The sequence below is a fragment of the Enhydra lutris genome, unplaced genomic scaffold, assembly GCF_002288905.1.
Source record: "Enhydra lutris kenyoni isolate GAN:26980312 unplaced genomic scaffold, ASM228890v2 scaffoldscaffold10, whole genome shotgun sequence".
In the NCBI taxonomy this organism is placed as follows: domain Eukaryota; kingdom Metazoa; phylum Chordata; class Mammalia; order Carnivora; family Mustelidae; genus Enhydra; species Enhydra lutris.
Window position 1 is genome coordinate 44,600,734 of NW_019154094.1, and position 22,710 is coordinate 44,623,443.

At 52.4% G+C, this 22,710-nt stretch overlaps 2 protein-coding genes across 4 annotated transcripts in view; one reads left to right on the forward strand and one right to left on the reverse strand.

Moving 5' to 3' along the window:
- LOC111144312 (glutamate receptor interacting protein 2) overlaps positions 1 to 13,810 on the forward strand; it is an 88,008-nt gene extending 74,198 nt beyond the window's left edge. The window contains exons 15-25 of the mRNA XM_022498552.1: positions 102 to 182; positions 1,598 to 1,664; positions 1,757 to 1,902; positions 2,748 to 2,892; positions 4,383 to 4,522; positions 5,196 to 5,375; positions 6,387 to 6,561; positions 7,861 to 7,966; positions 11,549 to 11,692; positions 12,364 to 12,510; positions 13,545 to 13,810. Of these exons, the coding sequence (XP_022354260.1) occupies positions 102 to 182; positions 1,598 to 1,664; positions 1,757 to 1,902; positions 2,748 to 2,892; positions 4,383 to 4,522; positions 5,196 to 5,375; positions 6,387 to 6,561; positions 7,861 to 7,966; positions 11,549 to 11,692; positions 12,364 to 12,510; positions 13,545 to 13,703 (1,490 nt within the window). The 3' untranslated portion in view covers positions 13,704 to 13,810. The remainder of the gene's footprint in view (positions 1 to 101; positions 183 to 1,597; positions 1,665 to 1,756; positions 1,903 to 2,747; positions 2,893 to 4,382; positions 4,523 to 5,195; positions 5,376 to 6,386; positions 6,562 to 7,860; positions 7,967 to 11,548; positions 11,693 to 12,363; positions 12,511 to 13,544) is intronic.
- A 3,851-nt stretch (positions 13,811 to 17,661) lies between these two features.
- Positions 17,662 to 22,710, reverse strand: part of LOC111144255 (solute carrier family 6 member 6) — an 83,429-nt gene continuing 78,380 nt past the window's right edge. For 2 of the 3 annotated variants that reach the window (XM_022498477.1, XM_022498480.1), the window contains one exon: positions 21,949 to 22,227. In XM_022498477.1, the coding sequence (XP_022354185.1) occupies positions 22,087 to 22,227 (141 nt within the window). In that variant the 3' untranslated portion in view covers positions 21,949 to 22,086. Of the gene's footprint in view, positions 22,228 to 22,710 lie in introns of all 3 variants that reach the window. The other variant, XM_022498478.1, reaches the window with a different exon arrangement.

Genomic DNA, 22,710 nt, shown 5'->3' on the forward strand with positions numbered 1-22,710 from the left:
CTTTGCAGTCTCTCCCAGCTGGCCTAGAATGGGTGGGAAGCTGGGACTCCCTGCATCTCCTTCCTTGGGTCTCACACATGTCCACATGTGTTTGCACGCAGAGTCCGTCATCCCGAGCAGTGGCACCTTCCACGTGAAGCTGCCCAAGAGGCGTGGTGTGGAGTTGGGCATCACCATCGGCTGTGAGTCCCTCCCCGCCATTCAGTCCCTGCCCCGAGTGAGCCGTCTGCTGGGGGAAATTGCACACCTCCAGCTCAGAGGAGAAGGGGATGCTCCTGGTGGGAAGGCTGGCTTGAGTTCCTCTGCCTGCAGTGCTCCACTGTGTGTTCTCGGGTGACACCCCCTAGTTGCTGGAAGCCTCAGTTTCCTATTCTGCACAATGGGAGTCTCCTGACCAGCTGGGACTTCTGGTGGGATTAAGTGGTTTGTAAGGCACCAACCATGTGGGTCAGGTCTGTGAAATGATCCTCGGTCCCCACCATGGGCTTGACAGAGAGCAGCTATCTAAAAGCGCTGCTGCTGCAGCTCCTTCCTACCCCAAACTCCACTCAATGTAGATGGGAGTTTAAACTCTGGATAGGGCTGCCAGATACAGTTGCACAGGTTGTACATGACACAAGGGTGCCCATTTGAGGTGGGCTTAACAATTTTATTACATCATTTCCTCAATGGACTAATTAGAAGGGATGTCCTTGTCTCATCTGCAAAGATGCCACATGGGCTAGAAGGGGCTCCTACCATCTGTTCACTAATGGGAAAACCCATTAGCCTAGATGGATTTTTTTTTTTTTTCTCAAGAAAATGTAGTTACTCATACAACCCATTGTCTTAGGTCACATTCCCCCAGAAAGAGCTTCTTAAAGAGTTACATTCAGGGGGGTTATCAAGAAGGGCTCTTGGAATCAGCACCTGTGTGAGGTGAGGGATGGGGACTGGGCAGACGGAGATGGTGGTTGTGATGCCACCAGTCCCATGGAGAGCTCTAGGGCCGGGAAGGCTTTGGAAGTTGTCCTGAATGAGGCTGGGAGCCAGGCCTTTGCACCACCGTGTGGACCAGGCCACATCCAGGAGCTGTACAACCTTGGCTGAGGCTGCTCTCGCCAAAGGCAATACCCAGAGAGGGAGCCCTGTGGGAGCTGTTCAACCAGCAATTCCTGCTGCTGGGAGAAGGGAAGACTCAACTGTGGATGGGTCTGGGGCCCACCCTGTGCTAGTTGGGAGTGCCAGCCACACACTGCACCTGAAGGGGCTTACAGTTTTGCTGGGGGATGGCCTGAACAGAAGGGAAAAGGGCTGATGTGGAAGCAGCAGCTTCTATGTGTCGGGATCCACATTAGGTTTTGCCTTGTCTGGTTTAATCTCTTGACATCTCCATGAGTTCTCTGGCATCATCCCCGTTTGTGGAGGGGGAACTGAGGCAGAAGGGGGGCTGATTTGCTCACGGTCACCAGGCAGGAAACAGTGGGAACATGGCACGTGGCTTAGTATTCGGGCCCCAACTCCTGGGCCCTCCCAACCCCACTCCTCGAGGCTGAGGCCATCAAAGGTTGGATTCATAGCTTCTTCTCCCCCCCCTCCCACCCACCCCCTGCCCCAGCGACCAGCAGGAAGCGAGGAGAGCCCCTGATCATTTCTGACATCAAGAAGGGCAGTGTGGCACACAGGTAGGAGTGGCCCTGGGTACAGGGTAAGGGGAGCAGTCCAGGGGGAGTGCCACGTGCCAGGTTCTTTGCGTCTCCCACCCCTGCTCCAACAGGACCGGCACCCTCGAGCCGGGAGACAAGCTGCTGGCTATCGACAACATCCGCTTGGACAACTGCCCTATGGAGGATGCTGTGCAAATCTTGCGGCAATGCGAGGACCTGGTGAAGCTGAAGATCCGGAAGGATGAGGACAACTCTGGTATGGCCACCACCCAGCCCTGCCACCTCTCTCAGTCCTCACACTGGAGCAGTGGGCTCCAGTTTTCAGTTCGGGGCTCCCTCTGGCCAAGGAGGGTGGTTGCTAGGCTGCTGGGGGAGACTCTTTGAATGAGCAGATGCAAGGAGGGAGCCCCGCACCAACATCTCACTGTTTCTGGGGCAGCCTGGACCCTCTGCAGCCAGCCCAAAGCCTAGCGGAGGAGGCCCACAGGGGGCAGCAGTGAGCAGAGGGGTGGGTGGGGCAGGGACGGGGCGGGGGGAGTGTGGGGGCCATGCGTGAGTGAAGAAGTAAAGGCTGTCGACTCTGACACCTCTGAGATCAGACAGTTGACAGGAGTGGCCTGGACAGGGGTAAGAAAAAAATGATGCAGTTTGGGCAGGCAGTAGGGAAGGGTGAGGCTTGTGGCCCCTGGAGAGCCAGTCCGTTATTCAGAGGGTCAGCTGCCAACTCCTGCCCTGGGAAGGATGGTCTCTTGTGGGCAGATTCTTCTTCTTCATCTTTTTTTAAAGAAAGCCAAAGTCTGGTTTCTTCTTATCCTCTTGATTAATTATTTTGTGTCTGGGGTGAAGTCTATAGTTTAGAATGTTGGCTTCACGATCCTTTTCTTCTTTTTTCCATGGGGTTTGGGTGCAAGAAAACATTTGTGGAGGCAGAGGTAGCCTCAGGGTCCCTGGGCAGTGCCATCTGAAGTCATGGCACGAGTAGATAGATGAGTGAATGGATGAATTTGCGGGAGTAATTTCACCAGGGCACTGGGGACTGGGGGGGTCGAGCTCCAGGGTCCTGCCCCGCTGCACCCCACCTGATGGGTGCCGCCTTTGCAGATGAGCAAGAGACCACAGGTGCCATCAGCTACACAGTGGAGCTGAAACGCTACGGGGGTCCCCTGGGCATCACCATCTCGGGCACAGAGGAGCCTTTTGACCCCATTGTCATCTCAGGCCTCACCAAACGTGGTCTGGCTGAGAGGTGAGCTGGGGTCCTGTGGGATACACGGGGACCGTCACAAGGCAGGGGTTGGACTCTGGGAACAGCCGAAGTGGATTCTGACATCGGTTCCAAAGTCGATGTCCTTGGTGGCATCAGGCTTGTCCCTTCTCTCTCTGAGCCTCAGTTCCACAGAGGCAGACCAGCCCCTTTCTGGCAGACCTGCCTCCCAATCTGGAGATTCAGCATTTCTAGAAAGTCAGCATGGTGAGCCTTTTTGGAGCGCCTGCTGTGTGCCTTCAGTCCTGGCACAGCCTGGAGCTTTTCTGGAGGCATTAGGGGCCTCCCTGCTGTCCTCTCGTCTGGGGAAGCTGTGAGAAGAGGGTGTCCCAGGCGTCCAGACTGGGGGGAGCAGGTGAATCTGGGCCCTGGAGGTGGAACAGGGCCCCACAGGGGTCATAGGGAGGCCAGGCCTGGGGTGGGGAGACAGGCTGGGCCCCTGGAGAAGGAAAGAAGGCTGGCTGCAGCAAGAGGATTTGAGCGGGCAGGGAGTGGGGAGGAACGCTGAGCATCGGTGAAGGGCTCCCTGTTCCTGGAGCGCCCCCTGCTGGTCCACTGCGGAGACTAGTGTGGTCGTTTCCTATCTCAAGTGCAGTCATCCACTCCCACTTTGCCTGGGTACCTCCCATGTGCCAACCAGTTCTGGGTCCCGAGGACACGACAGTCTCCCCTCACCGGGCTGATCTAGCTCAGTGCTGACCAATTGCAATGTAATGCGATCCCCACATTTCAGTATAAACTTTCTGGTGGCCATATTAGAAAAATAAAAGGAAACAAATAATATGAATCCTAAATACATATTTATTTCAACATGTGTAGTCAATATATAAATTATTAACGAGAGTGTTTTACATTCTTTTTTTTTCTTCATGTTTTGTTTTCAGAACCCGTTGTGTATTTTTTATAGTCAAGTCATCTCAGTTTGGGCTAGCCACGTTTCGGGACCCAGTAGCCACATGGAACAGATAGCTCTGACCTTCCGCACTCAGCCCACCATCTCCCCCAACTTATGCCCCCGGGCCCCTGGGGATCTGGGTGGGCAAAGCCAGGCACGGTTCCAGAACCTAAATTTAGAGCCAGGCAGAATCATCCCCTCCCTCCCAAATTCTAGACTTAATTTTTTTTTAAATTTTTCATTTTTTAGAGAGGGAGAGAGTGGGGAGAGGGGCAGAGGGAGAGGGAGAATCTTAAGCAGACTCCATGCCCAGCATGGAGCCCAATGCGGGGCTCAATCTCACAACCCTGAGATCATGAGCTGAGTTGAAATCGACAATCGAACGCTTCGCTGGCTGAGCCACCCCTGCATCCCCCAAATTCTAGACTTTTTACCTCTATGAATGCTACCCTAGATGACACTTGCTTTCTGTTACAGCTGGGTTTAACTGAGGTCCATCAGGCTTGTGCCTGGGGGTTCCCGAGTTCCCCGAAGCCTTGAATGTCTCTCATTCTCTGTCCTATGCCCCCCTCCCCAGGACTGGCGCTATCCATGTTGGGGATCGTATCCTGGCCATCAACAGTGTTAGCCTCAAGGGCCGGCCTCTGAGTGAGGCCATCCATCTCCTGCAGGTGGCTGGCGAGACTGTCACCCTGAAGATCAAGAAGCAGCTAGACCGTGAGCCTCCCCCTCCTGCCCCTGGGGCCGTCCACCCTTTTAGGAAGGGAAATCTCTCTGTACCAGGTTCATGTGCCCAACCTCATGGCATCCTCACCAGATCCTATGGAGCTGGGAAGACACCTGGGACAGCTGAGGAGACCAGACTCAGAGAGGGGAGGGGTGGCCCCAAGGTCACAGCTTGTGTAGGGCAGAGTCTGGGTCTGAACCACTCTCTCCATCACCGCCTGCCTCTCAAGGCTGCTTGTTCTGCCTTAGGGTTGTAGCCTGTACATTCCTCAGTTTCCCCTGAATTTGAGCCCTGTACCTTGGCAGGGAGGCCACCAGCTGCAGTGGAAGGAGCCTGAGATTTCGGGCCTTCCCTCTAATCTGGGCTCCACTGTTGTTCACCATGTGACCTTGGGTGTGTTGTGCAGACCCAGAGCCTCAGGGGCTCCCCAGGGCCCAGTGCAGAGAACTGAGCCTCAGTTTTCCTGTCTGTGAAATGGTTTTGCCCATTAGTGTGCCCCTCCCCTTCTATCAGATTGCTCAGCAGCAGGCTCAGGGGTGGGGGTAGGGGGGCTCGGTGCCTGTGAGACAAACCAGACAGAAGTGGGGAAGCTGAGGCTCACTGAGTGTCTCTGTGTCTCTGAGGTCAGAGGCCAGTGGTGGTGACACCCCCTTTTTGTCCCAGGCCCCCTCCCACGACGCAAGTCGGGCAGCCTCAGCGAGGCCAGTGATGCAGATGAGGACCCACCTGAGGCACTCAAAGGAGGCCTGCTGGCAGCCCGGTTCTCAACTGCTGTGCCCAGCGTGGATAGCGCTGTAGAGTCCTGGGACAGCTCGGCCACAGAGGGTGGATTTGGGGGCCCAGGTAATGCCTTGGGGCCCCAGGACCAGCGACATGCTCTCTCTGGACCACCCCAGCTGCCACACGTTGGCAGGGGCTGTTCTCTCTGCCTCATTCTCTCTCCTCCTCTCCCTGCTTCATCCTTCAGGGACACTTCCAGAAGGCAGACCCCGCCCCCACCAAGGCCCCATTGTCCATTCTCAGGGCCCCTCACTGCTCAGAGCATGGAACTCAGGCCTTTACACATCTTTTGATTGACATCCATAGCCCCGTGGAGTTCCCCACCTTGAGGTTAAGGACCAAGTTGGTCTTACTTTCGTCTTTCTCATTCCTAGCCCCAGTGCTCTGTACACAGCAGGTGCCCAAGCAATGTTTATTGCACCCAGTTGAAGATGGGAAGGTTGAAAGCCCCTCCCCACCCTGTCCCACAAGACCAGTCTTAAGATGGACACGTCCAGGCTGCCCTCTGAGGCCATAAGCCCCTCCCCCATGCGTGTGGAGACCCATGGGTGGCCTCGGGGTTTGGGGGGCATTTGACCCCAACAGCTGGCCTTCTGGCCTCTCTAAGGCCCAGCTCAGAGAACTAGTGGAGCAAGGCCTCTAAGTGGCCTTGGGTGGCTCCCAGCACTGGGCTCACCAGTAGTATATTTGCCTTCCCTGGGTCTCTGCTTCCCCATGTCTTGTCCTTGGTCAGCATCTCTTAGCTTACTTCTGGGGCAGGGTCTTGAGAGCTCCCAAAGGCAGGCAGAGAGGAATGGTTTAAATAGTAAACCTCCTCCCCAGGCAGGAGGCAGCCAGGCTAAGCCCAATGGAGCCGGGACAGGGACTTGGAGCCCTGGCCATTAACTCTTCTGCTGGGTGATCAGGAGTTCCAGGGGGTTCTGGGGGTAGAGACTATGTGGCAAGGCACTCAGGGGACTCTGGGTAGTCACGTCAGGCGAGAGGGGGCAAAGACCTATCCAGGGTCATCCAGCACAGCTGGAAAAGGGGCGGGAAGGAAGGTAAGTTACAGACATCTCCCTCTCCACCTGGCAGGCTCCTACACTCCACAGACGGTGGCTCGGGGCGTGACCCCCCAGGAGTGGCGGCCCAGCCGGCTGAGAAGCAGCCCCCCACCCACTGAACCCCGGAGGACGAGCTATACCCCGGCCCCCACGGATGAGAGCTTCCCCGAGGAGGAGGAAGAGGAGGACTGGGAGCCACCAACTAGGTCTGTGGTGGGAAGGCCATGAGGGAGGAGGCAGTCATGGTCTCCTGGCTCAGTTGGGTTGAGGGTCCCTGTGCCACAGTGGTGGGGACAGTGGAGAGTCTTGTCTGGCTCCCGAGGAGGGGTGCCTCCCAGGAGAGCAGAGGGGACATCAGGCAGTGTTGCCTTGGCCAGGCTGAGATGGGGATGAGGGTGCCCTAGGGAGAGGGCACAGCAGTGGCAAAGGCATGGAAGGTGTTTGCCTTTCCAGAGTCTGGTGATCTCCTATTCTCAGATGAACAGCTCAGAACTTGAACCTGACCCTTTTGACTTAGCCCAGATGGCTTGATGGCCTCCTGCAAAGGCCCTTGGGTTCCAAACACCCGCCCTGGCCATGGATGTGGTTTGGTAGCATTGGCTTTGAAGGACACCGCATGACCCCCAGGGGCGACTCCTGCCAAGAGCAGGCCCTATGGAGAAACGCTGTTTCTCATCCAGCCTCAGCCACCCCTCCTGTGCCTGTGCTTTGGATTGGGTACTTCCTTCTGCCTCTAGTGCCTTTCCCTTTCTCTTCCTGGCCAAGGCCTCTGCAGCCTTGGAAACCCAGCTTATGTTCCCCTGCCTCCAGGAGGCTCCCCTGACTTTCCCAGGCTCAAGGCAACCCTCTCTCCGCTGGCCCCCAGCCGCTCCTGTGAGCCTCCTCCTGGCACTGGCTGCCTTGTGTGCACCTGGTTAATGACCTGGCTGTTGTCCCTTCTGGGTAGGGCTCCTAGCTGGGTGCCTCGATTTTAGAGCTGATGACGGGCTTGTACAGTGGAAGCCATGGGGTGGCCTGGACCCTTCCCCAAGCACAGATACACCATCCTCTCCATCCATCTGTGTCCTCGCTGGTTCCAGCTCTGTCCCTGTCACTGTGCTACAATGCCGTGTGTCTGGGTGGGGCCAGGGCCCATCCTCTGGGGCTACACCATGGATCTCCTCTCTGTCTGTCCGTCCGTCTGTCTCTCTTCCCAGGCGTCCTGTGTCACCGCTCTCCACCCCGTCTCATCTGCCCCTGTTCTAACTGGCCACCGACAGTCCTGGTCGCCCCTAACTGCGTCTTCTTCCCCCCATTCCGTGTCACCAACCACTGCCCTGGGGCCCCAGCACTGCCACCGAGGACGCCTGCCCGCCTGCCTGCCCGCCCGCCCGCCCGCCCGCCCACCCTAAGGCCCTTCGAGCCCAACGCTGGGCCCCGGGGCCCCGAAGACTCCTCAGGCCCCAACCCGCCTGCCCGCCCACCTGCCCACCAGGAGTTGACCCTCTCTGGTTCCTACATTACAGCCCAGCCCCTGGCCCTGCCCGTGAGGAGGGCTTCTGGCGCATGTTTGGGGAAGCGCTCGAAGACCTGGAGTCATGTGGTCAGTCAGAGCTGCTGAGGGAACTGGAGGTAGGGCCACCCACCCCACAGACCTTCCTAGGGACCCCCTGTGCATGGACACTACCGATGTGCGTGCCTTTGGAAACACGCATGTTGATGGGATCCTGCTCGTGTGTGGTGTGCACCACGCACTCACTCGGCACCCCCCCGTGTAAGGGTGTCTTCACACACATGCAGGCTGTGCATGGACACATATACAGGTGTGATGGAGAGCACTGGCATGGTGCATGGAGGTGTGTGCACATGCAGACGTGTGTGCAGCAGGGGCATGCGTGTGTGCGTGCATGTGGCCATGCTCGTGTATGCACAGATGCGGAGGGTATTTTCAGAGCAGATGTGTGTGAGCGCACGTTTGGATGCCGAGGGGCGGTTTTGGAGTCTGTGTGCAGGTACAGCCTGGGGATGTGGTTGTGGGCGTGCCCTGTGGAAGCACGTGGGTGTCAGTGTCAGGGACAGCACAGGGGATGAGGGCTCGGGGGAACTGAGAAGTGAATACAGCTTTGTGCGAGGTCAGCACGGCCCATGGTGGAACAGGCTGCCCGGAAAGGTCTAGGAAGGATCCCGCTGGGTCATTTCAGAAACTCCTTCATGCTCTGAGAACATTAATTTAAACTTTCGCTTTATCTGTGCTTTTGCCCCTTAAATTGTTGATTTTTTCCTCCATCGGTCTTACAAATCACGAGGCTCCTCGAAGAACTGATTTTGGGCTTTGTTAATTCTCTCATGTGTTTCATTGTTTTCTGTCTTACTCATTTCTGTGTTTAGCTTCTTCTTCATTTGTGTTTACATATGTTTTCTACCATAGTGCATCCTAAGCTATGATTTTAGCCACAGACACTGCTTTGGCTGGATTCCACAAATTTTGATTGTGATGCTTTTCTGGATCATTCAATTCCAAATATTTCAAAAATTTTTATTATGATTTTAGTTAAGCCCTTGAATGACACAGAAGTGGAGAGTTTTATTTTTTATTTAATTTATTTTTTTCAAAGATTTTATTTATTTATTTAACAGATCACAAGTAGGCAGAGAGGCAGGCAGAGAGAGGAAGGGAAGCAGTCTCCCCGCTGATCACAAAGCCCCATGTGGGGCTCGATCCCAGGACCCTAGGACCACGACCAAAGCTGAAGGCAGAAGCTTTAACCCACTGAGCCACCCAGGCGCCCCGAGTTTTGTTTTTTAAATCCAAATTTTAAAACCAATTCATACTGGGTTTTAGTTCATATGTACTATGGCCAGAGAATGTGTTCCATATGCTTTGAATTCTTTGGCATTTGTTGAGACTTCTTTGTGGCCCAGTGTGTGATCAGTTTTAGTAAACATTTCATGTATGCCTACAAAACAATGCAAATTCCCTTTTTTTGGGTGTAGGGTTTTCTGTAGATCAAGATTGTTCATACACTTGTTCAGATCTGCATTCTTATGAAATGTTATATGGTTTATTTATCTTTATCTTTTTTGGTTGATGGTATGATAAAATTATAATGAGTGGAGATTCGGCAAGTTCTTGACATTTTGTCATTTTTGTTTTCTGTTCTTTGAGGTTATATTGCTAGTTTCATATAAATTCATGCTTGCTGGAACTTCTTGGTGAATTTTTCTTTTTATTATTCATCAGTATCTCTATCCCTATGTACTTTCCACTTTAAATTCCATTTTCCCCCATAACAATATGGAATAACAAAATTACTGTTACTAAGTGTGTACATTTATCATTTTAAACATATCTGTTTTATGCTGTATGTAGCTGATTTTCCCCCAATCCGAGAACCTTTCTCTTTTTAAAGATTAGTTCATTTATATTTATTATGATTACTAATATAATTAAACTTAATTCTAGCATATAATTTGTACTTTCTATGTATCCCACTTTCTCTGTATTTCTAATCTACTATCTTTCCTTTTCTAGTATTGATAAATTTCTTATTCCTCTTTACTCTCTCCACCACCAAAACAGTCATTTTTATAATTTTTATTCTTCTAGTGATTATCCTTAATTCATTTATTTTAATAATCAATTTTTAAATTTAAAATATTTTATTATTACAGAAGCCATATATGTGGATGGTGCAAAATTAGATAAATGAGATAAAATCAAAACTAAAATAAGCAAAATAAAATATAAGAACACAACATTCCCACCACACATAGATCATGACTGTTACTGCTTCAGTGAGAGTATATGTATTTTTAGGATAGTGAAACCATGATGTACACGCTACAGCTACTCCATTTCTTTCCATACATAGAAGTAACTATCTAATATGTTTTCATCTCTTTTAATACCAAGGCCATATGTAGATTTTCACAGTTGACCCCAAATTTCCCTTTACACCTGGTCTGGCTAAACCAGCGCCCAGTCCATGCTTGGCACCTCGTTGTTATGCCTTTTCAGTCTCTCTTAATTTTAGTCCAGCACCTTCTTAATGATGCTAATTTGAAAATTTTGTTTATTAAGATAAAATTCGCATAACTTAAAATTTACCATGTTAAAGCGTAAATTGAATGTTAAAAGTAAAAAGGATGAATTAAGGAGAATCACGAATACCATGTATTCACGATGTTGCATTTACACAACCAGAACATCCCCAAAAGAAACATTTCTAACATCCCCAAAAGAAACCCCACATGTCCCAGCCACTGTCTGCTTTTTGTCTCTGTGGATTTGCCTGTTCTGGATATTTCTTATAAATCAGGTCATGCAGTATGTGGCCTTTCATGTCTGACTTTTTTCATTTAGCTTGATGTTGTAGAATGTATAAGTTCTTCCTGCCTTTTATGGCCAAATAATATTCCATTCTATGGACAGACTAACTTTTTGAAAAGATCAGGTGCATTTGACTTTTTCTAGCAAAGTTGAGTCAATGCCTTTGCCCCCTCTCCTTAATGAGACAGGGCCTGTAGAATGCTCCCGTTTCCCTCTAAACTCTCTCCTCTTGTCTCCCTGCTTGTTTATAAATTGCTCAGCTAGTTCATGTGGAGTTCTAGTCAGTACTCATTCGGGTTGAAGGCAATTAACTTCTTTGCTCACTGTTGCTTCTTGCATTCTTCTTGCTTCTGAGTTCATCCTTTAAGATCTTTAAATGAGACTCTTGGAGTGGTAAACTCTTTGCGGTTTCATGTGTGATTTTATCTTATTTATTTTTATGATAAGCAAGGTAGCAGAGTGGTTAAGATCCTTGACTTTGAAACCAGATTCTGATTTCAAATCATAATATCTCTTAGCCTGGGTTTTCTTACCTGTACAATGGACCCCCCACCCCCCACCCCACTGCCGCCAAAATGGTATTTGCCTGTCTGGTAGTATTGTAGAGAACAAAATGGGTTCTGTGTGCATGGTGAGTAGAACTGAGCTCAGAACAGAGTAAGCGTTACTCATTCAGGGCCAACAATTAGTATTCTGATTGTGGGTGTGATCGAGGATCCCCCTCCCCCTGCCCACGCTCAGACCACGAGCCCCAGGAGGGCAGGGACCCTGTCAATGCTGGGCACCGCTGTGACTTTGAAGGCCAACACAGAGTAGTTGTCCACAGATGCTGACTGCAAACAGCAGGCAAACAGGCATCCCCACGAAGGACTGTGTATCCGCAGGCATCCATCATGACGGGCACGGTGCAGAGTGTGGCCCTCGAGGGCAGACCCAGCCACCAGCCCTGGCAGAGGGGCCAGGAGGTACAAGCGTCCCCTGAAGAGATGCAGGAGCTGTTGCTGCCGACACCCTTAGAGATGCACAAGGTGGGCGCTGGGGCTGGGCGCGGGGTATACATATATACACCACTTCCTTAAAGGAGAAGCCAGCTTCCCTTGCCACCTGTGGGTTACTATATAGAAAAACAAACGGAGGGGCGCCTGGGTGGCTCAGTGGGTTAAAGCTTCTGCCTTCGGCTCAGGTCATGATCCCAGGGTCCTGGGATCGAGCCCCACATCGGGCTCTCTGCTCAGCAGGGAGCCTGCTTTCCCCTCTCTCTCTCTCTGCCTGCCTCTCCCCCTACTTGTGATCTCTGCCTGTCAAATAAATAAATAAAATCTTAAAAAAAAAAAAAAGAAAGAAAGAAAAACAAATAGAGAAGAAACCTCTCCACCGGTAGCCCTTAGAAGGCTCAGAGCCTCTTGGTAAATTTGAGAGATGAGCAAGTGTTAGAGGGGTCGAAACTTGTCAATACCCCACGGAGACGTTCTCCTGAGGGAAGGGAGAGGACTGAAGAAGAACTGAGAAGGAACCCCTTCCCCAGGTTCCCCACTGTGACTGGTGCCGGGAACCGAAGGGTGTGCTGCCATGGAGAACGACAGGGAGCGCAGCTGGACTGGGGGCTTGGTGTGGGTTCCACACCAAGGGATTTGGGCTGCTGTGGGGAGCTGGGGCAAAGGTCAGATCTCCATGGAATTCCTCCTCCTTCTGCTCCCAGGTGACCCTGCACAAGGACCCCTTGCGGAATGACTTTGGTTTTAGTGTCTCTGACGGCCTCCTGGAGAAGGGTGTCTATGTCCATACTGTGCGCCCTGATGGGCCAGCCCAACGTGGGGGCCTCCGGCCCTTCGACAGGGTCCTTCAGGTAATGCTGGGCTGGGGGCACCATAGATAGTGTGACCTTTCCTCGCCTCCTGTGGAAGGAGCCCCACTTCTACCCTGGCTGAGTGGCCTTAGGCACGTCACCTTTTCTCCCTGAGCCTCAGCTTCCTCCAATGTGAAGGGAATGACAACAGTCCTATGGTCAGGTTAGGCTCTGTTACGTTACAGTAACAGCCAGCCCCGAATCTTAGTGTCGTAACACACAAACATTCATTTGTCCACTGGGGGCCGACATGGGCTTGCTCTACCAGGCTGGTGGGGGCTCTACCCTCCGGCAAATGCCTTCCACCACCTGACATGGGAATGGAGACTGGAAAATCACCCATGGGTTTTTTTCCTGCCTTCACCCAGAAGCAACACCCACCACTCCCCTTCACAGCCTATTGGCCAGAACCAGTCACATGACCCTGCCCCGCTAATGGCAAGGGAGCCTGGGAAATGCACGTGAGCCGAGGGAAAGCTCTGGGACGGTGCTGGTCCCGCCACCCGGTGGTGTTTTTCCCACGCCCCAGCTGCTTTTGTTCCCCTGGTGTGATTTCTGCTATGTTGGTGCTACATTTACCGAATATGTTTTCTTTACGTTGGCGGAGGCTTTCCGACTTGAATTTATTTTGAAAGGAAGCTTTTCGCGTCATTAGGAATGAAAAACCAGCACTCCTTGCTTGACATAGAAGGTCACTGTGAAGTAAAAAGTCAAAGAAGCAAAGCAACGTCACCATTTCTAGGCAGGAAGCTGAGTGTTTGGTTTGCTCTTCCATGTTGAAAAAGGGAGAGGAGTAGGTGTTAGAGGAGTGGGAAGGATGTCCTGGCGCCCCCTTTGGGGTTTCTCTTTGATAAAACCTAACCAAAGGGATTGAGAGAGAGCTCGAAGAAGGAGGACTTCTCTCTGTGTGTTCTAGATGGACCCTGTATCTGGCCTGGGCCTGGGCCCACCCTTGAGGACACCTCATGATTCCTACCTACTTCAGCCCAGGCTCTGCTGATGCCCATCTGTCCCCTTGGCTGTGTTTCCTGCAGGTCAACCACGTTCGCACGCGGGACTTTGACTGCTGCCTGGCTGTGCCGCTCCTGGCGGAGGCAGGCGACGTCCTAGCACTGGTCATCAGCCGCAACCCTCTGGCACAGAGCAGCCGAGCCCCGCGAGCACCGGGCCCCAGCAGCCCCCGGATGCTCTGAAGTCAGCATGTGGTCTGGACACCCCAGGGGCTGCTGGAGTAGATCCTGGCCGCCAGACCTGTAACTGGGCTGGAGACCTGGCCGCTCACTCATCCATCTGTTCATCTGGCAGGCTCTGAGCCACGGACGGAATCTGTCTCTCTTCTCCGGTTCTGTGGTCCCTGCCCTAGTTGGAGTGACATCTAGGTCTTTCTCCATGTTGGGACTCCCAAGATGCCCAGAGGAGCCCCACTCAGTAGGGGTTGAGACAGGCTGCTCAGCTGGGAGAAGAGGAGCCTAGGAGCTAGGGAGCCCAGCTCATTGGGAGTGTTTTCTCCCAGCAGAGCTGTATAGTTGCAGGGGAGAAGTGAGCTCCCTGTCACAGGAGGTGAGCAAATTGGAACTTGATACCCCCGGTGCAGTCATGGACTGAGGTGTGAGGCGTCTGGGCAATGGGTCCACACACGCTCAGGTAGTTAGTTGCCCCACAGGGGGAGCATTTAGGGTGTGGCTGGGGGGGCAATTTTTCTAGACAGCTTCCCACCAAGAGGGATGCCACTCAGGGTGGGAGCCTAGCCCCTTTCCTTCTCCAGAATTCTGGTGTTTGGGGCTTGCTGGCTTCCCCACTTAAGAGGTTCTTGAGCTGGGGTGACTGAAGTCCAGGAAACATCAGCTTATTGATTCTGAAAGTGAGTGATTCATTTCCACTTCTCTGGTCTGAAGCCTCCAGGATTTGAGACCTGCAGTTCTTCGCCCTTTGGGCCAGCTTGGTGTCAGGCTTTGGGCTCTCGGCCCCTCCTGCTTTTGTTGGAGGTGTAGGCACAGATCTATATGAATATACCCCTCTCAGGCCAGGCCCCTCGTGATCTGAGGGAGTCATCTGGGACAGAAGACCTAGGAGTTTTTATTCACCTGCCATTTCAGTGGAGATGGGAAGACCATAGAGGTATCACATGGAAGATGATATATGTCCTCTCCAATCTCCAATCCCATGAAGGAGGAGAGACGCAGAGAGGGAGGCACAGAGGCAAAGGTAGGCAGGTGGGACAGAGATGAGCCATTCTCACACCCAAAGGTGACAGTGTCCAAAGGGTCCATTTAAGAAAGTTTATTCCCACTTGAAATCTGGAACCACCAGCATTCCTTAAAGTCATTGTCCTCATTTTCCACAGACCAGAAACATTTTTGATTTTGAGAAGGGCAGAGGCCTGCACTTGGTGGTCTGGGCTGCAGCCCCAGAGATGGAGGTGGGCAGGCTGGATCCCCAGGTCAGGTCTGGGGATTTGCTTTGCTCTGAATGGGAGTCTCAGGAAAATGGGGCACCAACTCCCACCTGCATCCTCCATGCTTCCATCCTGTGGAGGCCCCCAAATGCTCTTCCACTTGAAGGACAGGATGGGGAGTCAAGAGTCTTGTTCTTTTTGCTCTGGGTTGCAGCTTGGTTGCTCTGTGACCCCCCCCCCCCCGTTGGTATGACCCTCTCTGGACAATCTAGGGGAGGATAGTCTCTGAGCAGGTACGGGCCTCCCTGTCACGGCCAGAACCATGCCCACAGGGCACCCTGCCCACTCTCTCCCCAAGGGCCTGCATTCCCTTGTCTTCTCCCTCCACTTCCCCGCTCCCTGCCTTCCCTGGGGAGCCTTCCATGCCAGGGCTGGACTGCCCATTGCCTCTGCTATTGTGGATTCCTGTGTAAACACCCGCCCCGGGGTGAAAGGGCACTGCCTTCCCCCCCCCAGCATAGGGGCACTGAGCAAAAGCCAAGGGCCCTCAGCTTGGGGGCCTAAGGGTGGCACCACAGAGACATGGTCACTGGAAGCTGCAGCTGTGTGAGCTTGGGCAAGTTGCCCAGCCTCTCTGGGCCTCTGGCAAGGGATGGGGCTGGACTGTCCACACTCCCAGGGCCTCTCAGCTCAGGAGAACTGTGTTTGACTGCAGGTGAGGGAAGCAGTAGCCCCTCCCCGACTGGTGGCCCCCTGCCTCCTCGGGCTGAGGCCTCTGCCATCACCCCCAACGTATGCAACCAGGCCACCAGTGGCCCCTGGCGTGGCCAGCCTTCTCATATGCAATATTTACTCTGGCTTCTCATGGGGATCATAGATCCCAGACTTGACATTCCCCGATGCCCGTCCCCGGTGAGCATCCTGCCTGCCTATGCATTTTGGGTACAGCTCCTGTGACCTGCCCCTTCCATCCCCAAAAGCTGTATTTTTCTCTGGCTGAGATTAGAGCATATTCCTTGTAAAGTATTTTTCTACATGGGGTTTTCTTAGGGCTCTCGGGAAGCACATGCCAAGGGGCTGCATTGCCAAGGCCATTTGGGGTCTGGGGCCCGTGTATAAATCTGTTCTGCAGGGGCTGCAGGGACTTAGGAGCTGGGGGTGGGTGAGGTGCTGTTGGGATGTTTTTTTTTAAATAAAATTATTTAAATGGAACTACACTGTGCTGTCTTTTTTTTTTTCTTTTAAATCATAGGCTGGCCATAGTCAGCTTCGGTTTGGAGGTGATGACATCTTCCCTGCTTTTAATTCATTCATCCATTCTGTAGGTCTCCTTGGGCTCTGCATCATTCCAGCCCCTGGGAAAATGAAAACAACATGAACACGACAGATGAGGCCCTGTCCATATGGGGCTTAGATTCTAATGGCAGACAGTGAACGAGGAAGCAAATTGTAAAGGATTATTTCAGGAGGTAGAGAGTGCAGTGAAGAAAAAAACCAAAAAACCCAGTCATGGGCATAGAGCAGGGGGTTGGGGGGTTGGCGAGAGCTGTAGCTCAGGGGTCAAGAAGGACTTCTCTGAAGAGGTGACATTTGGGGTGAGACCTTAAAGACAGGAGTTCCCTGTCTTTAAGGGGACAGGAAGAACTGTCCCAGGCAGAGAGCACAGCCAAGTGCAAGGGCTCTGAGGTGCGAATGAACTTGGTGGGTTCCAGAAGAGAAAGGGGACCCAGAAGCAGAGTGGGGAGACCAGGTGGGAGGTGTGCAGGGCCCAATGGGAAGGGTTTGGGTGGGGACTGTGGGTTTTATTCTGTCTGCAGGGTGAAGCCAAGGAGGCAGGTGAGTGGCAGGTCTGCTATACAGAGCCCCTTTGGCTTGGGTATGGCCCTATCAATGCCCTGAGTCTTCATAGGGCAGCTGGGGCATGATAAACCCTGAGGTCACGGCCAGGCCTCATCCGGGAACCACAGCTCTGTGTGGGCTGAGGAAGAGCTTCTTCCCATCAACTATGCAGGATGAAGTGAGTGCCCCATCTCCAGAGGTGTGCTAGGATGGCTGGACCACACTGAGTGCAATGATGCCTCTGGGCTAGGGAAGCCAAAAGCGAGTTGCACACAGGGCACAGCTCCTCCTCCTAGAGCTGGGCAACAGGTTCAGGCCCTTCCAAAACGGGAGGGCGGTGTCATTGGAGAGTGACAGTCTGGCCCTCACACCAGCTGCATGCAGGCATGTTCCTGCGTGCTTTTTGAGAATCCTGTGGATCCTCCGACAGCCTTTGGAGGTGGCTCTGTTATCATCCCAATGTTCCAGGTGATGAAAGGAGGCACAGAGGTTAAGTAACTTGCCCTGAGTCACAGGGAGTCAAGGATGGAGCTACGGTTTGACAAAATTATATGGCCAAGGCACATCAGGAGGAGGAAGGTGGACAGAGTCCATCAGAAAGGCCAACAGCCAGCAAAAGAGCTGGGGGAGGGGTATTCTTTTCTAACACCGTCTATAAATAATGAGTTACTGGGAGATCTTTTTTTTTTGTTCATTCAGGAAGTTGGGGAAAGGACCCAGCAGGCTTCCCTGAAGGTGCCCACACTCATCAGTAAAATCACCTGCCCTGTGACCCCCTTGAGGTTGAGCCCTAGTCTATTAACAGTGGGCTGGGTACGTGATTCCCAAAGCAGAGGACATCCGTGCCAACCACTTATTTTCTGGGGTCCTGAGTGTCCTCCCTCCTGACAGCCTCATCAAAACAGAACGCACACGTGTTGGATTTTAAAAAGGAAATGTTTATTTTCATGTTATAAGGTGATTACAAACTCCTCTAAAAAAAAGCAAAGATGAATTTAAAATATCAATATACATATTTATCTAAAAAGCAAAAGAGGAAAAAGGAAAGCCCTGCAAAATACAGGGATTCATATCATAAAACATTTATACACAAAAGCTTGTATACTGCAAGACTGAATTACACATCAAGGATCTTATTCAGATACAAATGTTCCTCCTCAGAAGAGTCTCGTTGGTTGGTTTTTTTTTTTTTTTTTTTACAAAAGTTTAAAATATCTTAAAAATATTTTGAAGTTTTAAAAAAAAGTCCTGATGAGCCAGACATATTTCTGGAAGGAGGCAAGACCCACGTTCTCAGCTTTCTCTTGTGCTAAATACAGAGTCACAGTTGCTAGGGATTCGAAAATTAATTGGGGGTGGGGTTGGGGAGGAGAAAGAAAGAAATGGAGCCAACATCTCAGTTTGAAGCCAGATATATAACAAGATGCTCCATCCCTCGGGGAACTGTCAGAACATGTCTGTAGTGACACCCACAGAAGAACAATGAAGCACAGCTTCCTATTAAAACAAGAGCATTCTGAGGGCCAGGCATTAACAGGGTACTGGGGGTGAGGGAAATGCGATTCTCTGGCTTCCGGGGTGTTCCCGCCCCTCTCTGAGTTTGGTATTTGGGATGTGGTTTGGTTCGTGCTTGTTGAATTTGTGCACAGTGCTATTTACAGGATCCACATGGACAGCCCAGCCTGGGGCTGCCTGACACTGGGTCTCAGGGGCAGATGCGACCTCATGGGACCTCGATGGTTCTCTCGGATCCTTCCTGGCCTGTGTCTGAGGCTTGGGGGAAGGGAGGCACCTCTGCCTTAAGCACTGGCTGCCCAGAGCATTGCCCCATTCAGAAGAGCAGTGTTGGGGAGATGCTGGTTGGGCTCTGGACCTCTGTGTGGTGGCAGCTGGGAAACACAGATCACCCCGTGCTAGGCTGAGGTTGGCTAACTCCCCTAGTGCTTCAGCACCTTCTCTGAGGGGGGTGCACTGGAGATCTAGAGTGAGAATGAGGGCACAGAGGTCCAGAGAGGGGGCTGTGTATCACCCAGAAATCCTCCAGGACCACTTCTTGCTGCCTGGGAATGTCGTGCATGCCCTCAGGCTCAATCTTGCCTAAGGGATTCTGCCTCTTGTACACCCACTGGGTGGCTTCACTGGGCCTCAGTTTCCTCACATGCAATCGGGATCTCAATTCCTAGCTTCGAGGGCTGTTGGGTGCAGAGCCAGGGTGAAAGGGTGCTGCCTCTCCTGGATGGCAGGCGGCCACCTCTCCCACAGAGCCGCATCAGAAGGTCTGGGTGGCCCGAGGATGGTGAGAGGGTGGGGGTGCTGCTCTCCTCGTCCCTGAATGCTGGGGGACAGAGCGCTTTCCTTTTTCATAAAGGCTCGTCTTTGGTCTTCAGGGAGAACACTGGGGAGCTGCACTCACCACTCACCACACCTCCCCCTCCTTGGAGAACCTGCCACTGGAACTGACTGGAGACAGTCTGGTTCCAGTCCCTGCTCACTGTGCCTTGTCTCTTGCTCACTCTGGGCCTCATTTCCCCCATTTTACAAGGGTGCCGACTGGGGCGGCACTGCTCACGCAGGGCGGTCCACTGGAGGGACCGACATGGCCCCCGCCAGGCTCAATGAACCATCTCCCTGGGTGAGATTTATCCAGAGCCCCTTCCTCATTCCTGCATCCTCAAAAAGTCCTTTAACCATCTCCCTTGCATCCCCTTCTCAGAGCAGGCCAAGACTGCGCTATGTGGGGGCACCGGAATTTCTGACCCATCCCAAGGCAGAGAGTGGGCGGAACACCTGTTCTCCAGAGACAGGAGGACCAGAGTCATGAGCTCCAATGACAAGTTTCCTTTATGTGGAGACATATAAAAGTCACGCATCATTACACCTTGTACTCACAGAGCCAAGTTCTGCAGATACACAAGGGCTAGGGGAGTAGACAAGAGGGGCCGATTGGAGACAGGTGCACTGGGAGATTGTCGAGGAAGGGGCTTGGGGAAAGTGGCTGACCTTCCTTCCAGGCGGGGCCTGGGGACTTGGTCTGCATGTTTCTTTGGTCTAGAATTTGGTCTTCGAATCTTGGAAGAGGCCTTTCTCAGGCCATTTCCAGAATGTTGCAATTTGCCTACCAACCCAAAATACTGGAGCTTTTCACTGGAGGGGAGATGTTGTAGCCTGAAATGACCACAAATGCCTGGGCAGCCAGAGCTTGCCAAGCCCCCCAGATCCCCACACATCACCTGTCCCCAATCGTCAACAGTGGTTAGTTTACTAAGTTCCATGAGACAAAGAAAAACAAGTCACATTGCTACTCAGTAAAATTAGGAAACAACAACAACAAAAATCAAATCAGACACAGCGGCAACCATAAATACATAGAAAAACAGGAACACAGAATTCTTAACAGTTTGGAATAGAACTAGGTATTGTTTGGCAGAGTATATGCTTTGGAAACAGTGAAATGTGAATGCTTGCCAAAGAGAAAAGGTTCAGGACTGCCTCTGCCCCTTGGGACGGGGGACACCGGAGGCTCCTCCCCTTCCGAATTTGGGGAGAGGGTTCCAGGATTCAGAGAACCCAAACCCGAGCTGGACTTCACTCCCCACACCCCATGAGGCAGTCACCGTCATTTGTGCGTGACAATGTTTCGGTTTAAGTTTAGACTCTGAACTTGAAAGTGACAGTTCAAATGGCACAGTTTAGGTCCAAATGGGGGCTTCAGGGGAGACGTATCCGTCTCAGCATTTTAAAGGTGCAATACCTCCTCTCCTGGTTCAGAGAGGGATGCCACTCTCAATAGGGCTCTTGGTCAAACCAGTTCTGGGGTGCCGGCCCCCCGAACAATCCCGTCTTCCTAGAAAATGCTCCCTCACCTCCTCGCCTCGCTCCCCCCAGAATGCACTTCTAACACTGGCTACTGCAGGAGTCATGATGTGAAGAGCTTTGCCATCTCCCAAGTCAACACCAAGGGCAGCTCTTGTGCCTGAATGCGGAGGAGGGTTTGGGAGCACTTTGCCCAAATCTAAGATTCAGGGAGTCTCCAAAAGCACTCTTGGCACTCCCAGCTAGGAGCTGGGGCAGCCCTGGGTGGTGAGCTTGTCAGGAGTCTCCCAGCCTCTGGGAGATGAGGACAGAGCTGAGGGGGGAGAGATGAGGAAAGAAAAGCAGCCCTCCCTGATACCAGGCCTCTCTGAATGCCTGGGCCCACACCCTTTGGTCCACTGGCTCACCCCTCATCCCTCACCGAATACATCATGCTTCTCTCCTACACGCAGCTGCGAGAGAGGTCAGCTGGAGAACGGCCAGAACCTGACAGAACCCCATTAAAATGCAACAGACCCATCAGTGTGAGGTTTGGAGCCCCAATACCGCTGGGTCCTGCTGGGCTGGTCTCAGACCTCTACCAGGATGCTCTGGGCAGCAGCTAAGTGGTCAGCCTCCTGAAGGCTCCTGAATGTCCGGGCGCCAGCCTCACCAGCCCTCCTGGGGGCTCTTGCCGCTCCCCACTGGACAAATGGTCCTGACACTCCCTCTGACAGTCCTTCTGATTATCCACCCTCGATTTCGAAAGTATTAGGTGGGATTTTGCTCCTGGTGCAACGGTTTCTAGAGAATCTGACTCTCTGTGTGGCCCCATCTGTCTGCTTTAAGTCAGTCCCTTCATCTGAGGGGTTGATTCATTATTTTAGCATCTCTCTTCTTTGCTAAGACAAGTGTAATGAAGCATCTTCTCGTGGCCCTTCTTCCTCCAGCCCCTCTGGGTCTGGCCAGCTCAAGAAGCCTCCCCGTCCCCAGCTGTATGCTTCTATTTGAACCAGGCTGGGAAGGTACTACACCTTTAAAAATGGGGCTACTGTCCAGGAAAATTCCACCCTGTGTTTTTGGGGGCAGAACTTTCTGCCAGCTACGCAAGCACCGAAGAATTGCTTTTGAAAACGAGATCTATTGCTGGCAAGAAGATCCATTCAAGTGGTAAAAGAGTGTGACAATCTCTAAATGTATATATAATTATATGTTTAAAAAAAAATACAAAGAAAAATTTACCAAGTTCCCATAAAATACATCTAATTCAGTATGAAAGCTCTGCCTCGCCCCGGACATCTGCCGGTGGGTTTTCTTTTTGTACAAAATATCTCCAAATCAAAACAAAAATACGCACACGCACAATACCACACCCACACCCACACCCATATGCACACGCGCGCGCACACACACACACACACACACAGAGTAACATTTTCTGTGACAATTAAAAAAAACAATCCTAGTGCAAATAGAAAGCTCTGTAAACCTGGTCCTATGAGAATCTAATGTTAGTAAACAGCAGGGAAGCAGCCCGGCCGCCCAACAGCTCACATCATGGTCTCTACTATGATGTGGGTGGGCTTCATGAGAGCGCCATTCACGGCCAGGCGGGAGCTGTAGGGCGTAGCCCCCTCACGCTCCACGGCCCAGCGGTTGGGTTCCCTTGGGGTCAGCAGGTACTTGAGTCTCTGGAGAAGGAAGCAGACAGAAGCAGAGAGGTAAGTCAGGCAGCCGGCTTCCCCTCTCTGCCCCCTCCCGCCTCTGAGTCCCACCTGTGGGTTGTTTGGCCTTGGACAAACTAGTAGACCCCCACAACATCCACCGGCAAATGAAGGAGTTGAACTAAGGTGCTTCTAAGGTCCCTCCGGGCCTTGAATCAGGGCAGAATTCCTGTCAGCAGCTTCCTTGGCCAATCCCCTGCTTGCACACCTCAGGGACAGGGAATTCACACCTCCCAGCTCTGACTTCTTTCTCCCATGAAGTTGAAATATGCCTCCTTGTAATTCCCATCCCCTGACTTCTCGGACTTGCAAGGCAGCCCGAGTTTCTGCCATTCGTAGGCCAGAGGCTGGAGAGCTGTGTTGAGCCTCTCATATGGCTCCCACCTTCCCCAAGGAGAAACTCTGAACTCCTTGGCCGCCTGCCAACTCCATTTCCCGCCTTCTTTCACT